Genomic DNA, 1,691 nt, shown 5'->3' with positions numbered 1-1,691 from the left:
TTTCTGTTCCTATGTCACAGGGGTGATCTGAGGTCATCTGGTTAGTTAAGTTGTTCCACACACACCAAAAAAAACCAAATCATTAAGAGGTTGCCACATTCCAGTCTTGATTGGAGCTAGGCTTCTCCTTGGGTCCTAACACATGACTTGCCTCAACTACTTCCACTAGACATAGTCATCCAGTGGTAGAAGGATCCGTATCACTCCTTCAGATAATAACAAATACTTGAATGAAGCAAAAATGGGCAGAGCTGTCCATGCATGCCCCACAAAGATGATAATCACACACATTTTCTCAAAGAATCTATTCATGGAAATTACGTTTTATTTTTTTCCAGAGTGTCTTTTCCCTTGTACAGAATAATTTTCAGGTAGCCCTGAGCAAGGCAGGTCCCATGCTGTTACTTCCAGGACATCTGGGTACTCCTGGAACTCTCAAGCATCAGTTTTGGGTTCCTTCATCAATTTGACAAACTCCTTGACTTCTTCCTCCAAGACTTTATTCCTCTTCTCAACATCCTCCCGAGAATGCTCCAAATTGTGAAAGCTGATTTCCAAGGCTGCAGACTTTTTCTTCTCTTTTTCCAGTTCGTCACTGAGCCTCACCACCTTAGCCCAGACTTCATAGTTTTCCTTTTCAAGGCTAAAGAAAGAAAAGAATGACAGAATCAGTTAAGGACTATTTCTCCACCCTTTCTCTAACCTCTTTTTACATAATTTCCAAATCATAAGACTCTCCCACTCTCTTGCTACAAATATCCCAAACCCATCCTTATTTGGAAGGAAATGTGGACTTGTCCCCCCGCGCCAATACCTGAATTTCCAGATTCTGTCTCAGCTTCTACTTTGTCTTTTATACCCTTGTGTAATATCACTTATTTTACTTTTTTTCCATTTAGTTATGTTTTACATCTTCAAATCAATACTAAAATCTTTGAAAGAAGAAACTAATTCTACTAAGTTTATTTCCCCCCTTTGGTTCTACTCAACCAGAAACTGCTGATTGGTGAAACTAAGGCCACATTTAGAATTCTAACACCTTTGTACATGAATGCTACCTCATCCTGCTCACACTGAGAGCACAGACCAAAGCTTTTCCTTACAAAGGTCCTCCTGTGGACCAAGATTGGGGAATGAGGAGATCTGTCCACTAAAGGGCAGTGGTAGCAACAATTTTACACTCTTGGCTTCCCACTTCATGTATGTAAGAATCCTGGGATCCTAAGGATTCTTATTAACTGGACAAAATCCTTACGTATTCCCATGTGCCTCTCTTGTCTTCCTCATAAAGCTATGCTAATTCTTAGAAAATAAGTGTCCACATTAATTTCTAAGCTAACAGAAGGAACTTCAGGCTTTCCAAAAGACTGTGTAATAAGAGATTTGTTCCAGAATTTCATTCTGTGGGTTGTTATGTCTGTGCCATCCAAAATGACTGCTTATTTCCTATGGACACTGTAGTCTCCATTTCAAGCCATCCTTCAGATTCTGATTTCAAAGGTCTCAGCACATTTTTTTTTAACATCTTGACCGTTATTCAGAGCCTTGCCTGCCCCCTCCCTATCTTTTCTTTTCCCCCTCTTTTATTTATTCTTTGTCACACATTTTCTCCCCCTTTCCCTGCCCTTCTCTCAGCTCACCCTGCAATGCACCCCTTGCTCTAGATTGTTCATATATATATATATATATAT

The 1,691-nt window shown here is 40.0% G+C and overlaps 1 protein-coding gene across 1 annotated transcript in view; it reads right to left on the bottom strand.

Moving 5' to 3' along the window:
• Positions 1-435: 435 nt before the first annotated feature.
• ARHGAP25 (Rho GTPase activating protein 25) overlaps positions 436-1,691 on the bottom strand; it is a 98,554-nt gene continuing 97,298 nt past the window's right edge. Inside the window, exon 10 of the mRNA XM_006902536.1 lies at positions 436-643. Within this exon, the coding sequence (XP_006902598.1) occupies positions 436-643 (208 nt within the window). The remainder of the gene's footprint in view (positions 644-1,691) is intronic.

This window comes from Elephantulus edwardii, unplaced genomic scaffold (assembly GCF_000299155.1).
Source record: "Elephantulus edwardii isolate Elephantulus edwardi_28Jun2011 unplaced genomic scaffold, EleEdw1.0 scaffold00425, whole genome shotgun sequence".
NCBI lineage: Eukaryota > Metazoa > Chordata > Mammalia > Macroscelidea > Macroscelididae > Elephantulus > Elephantulus edwardii.
This window is presented reverse-complemented; position numbering and strand designations above follow the sequence as displayed.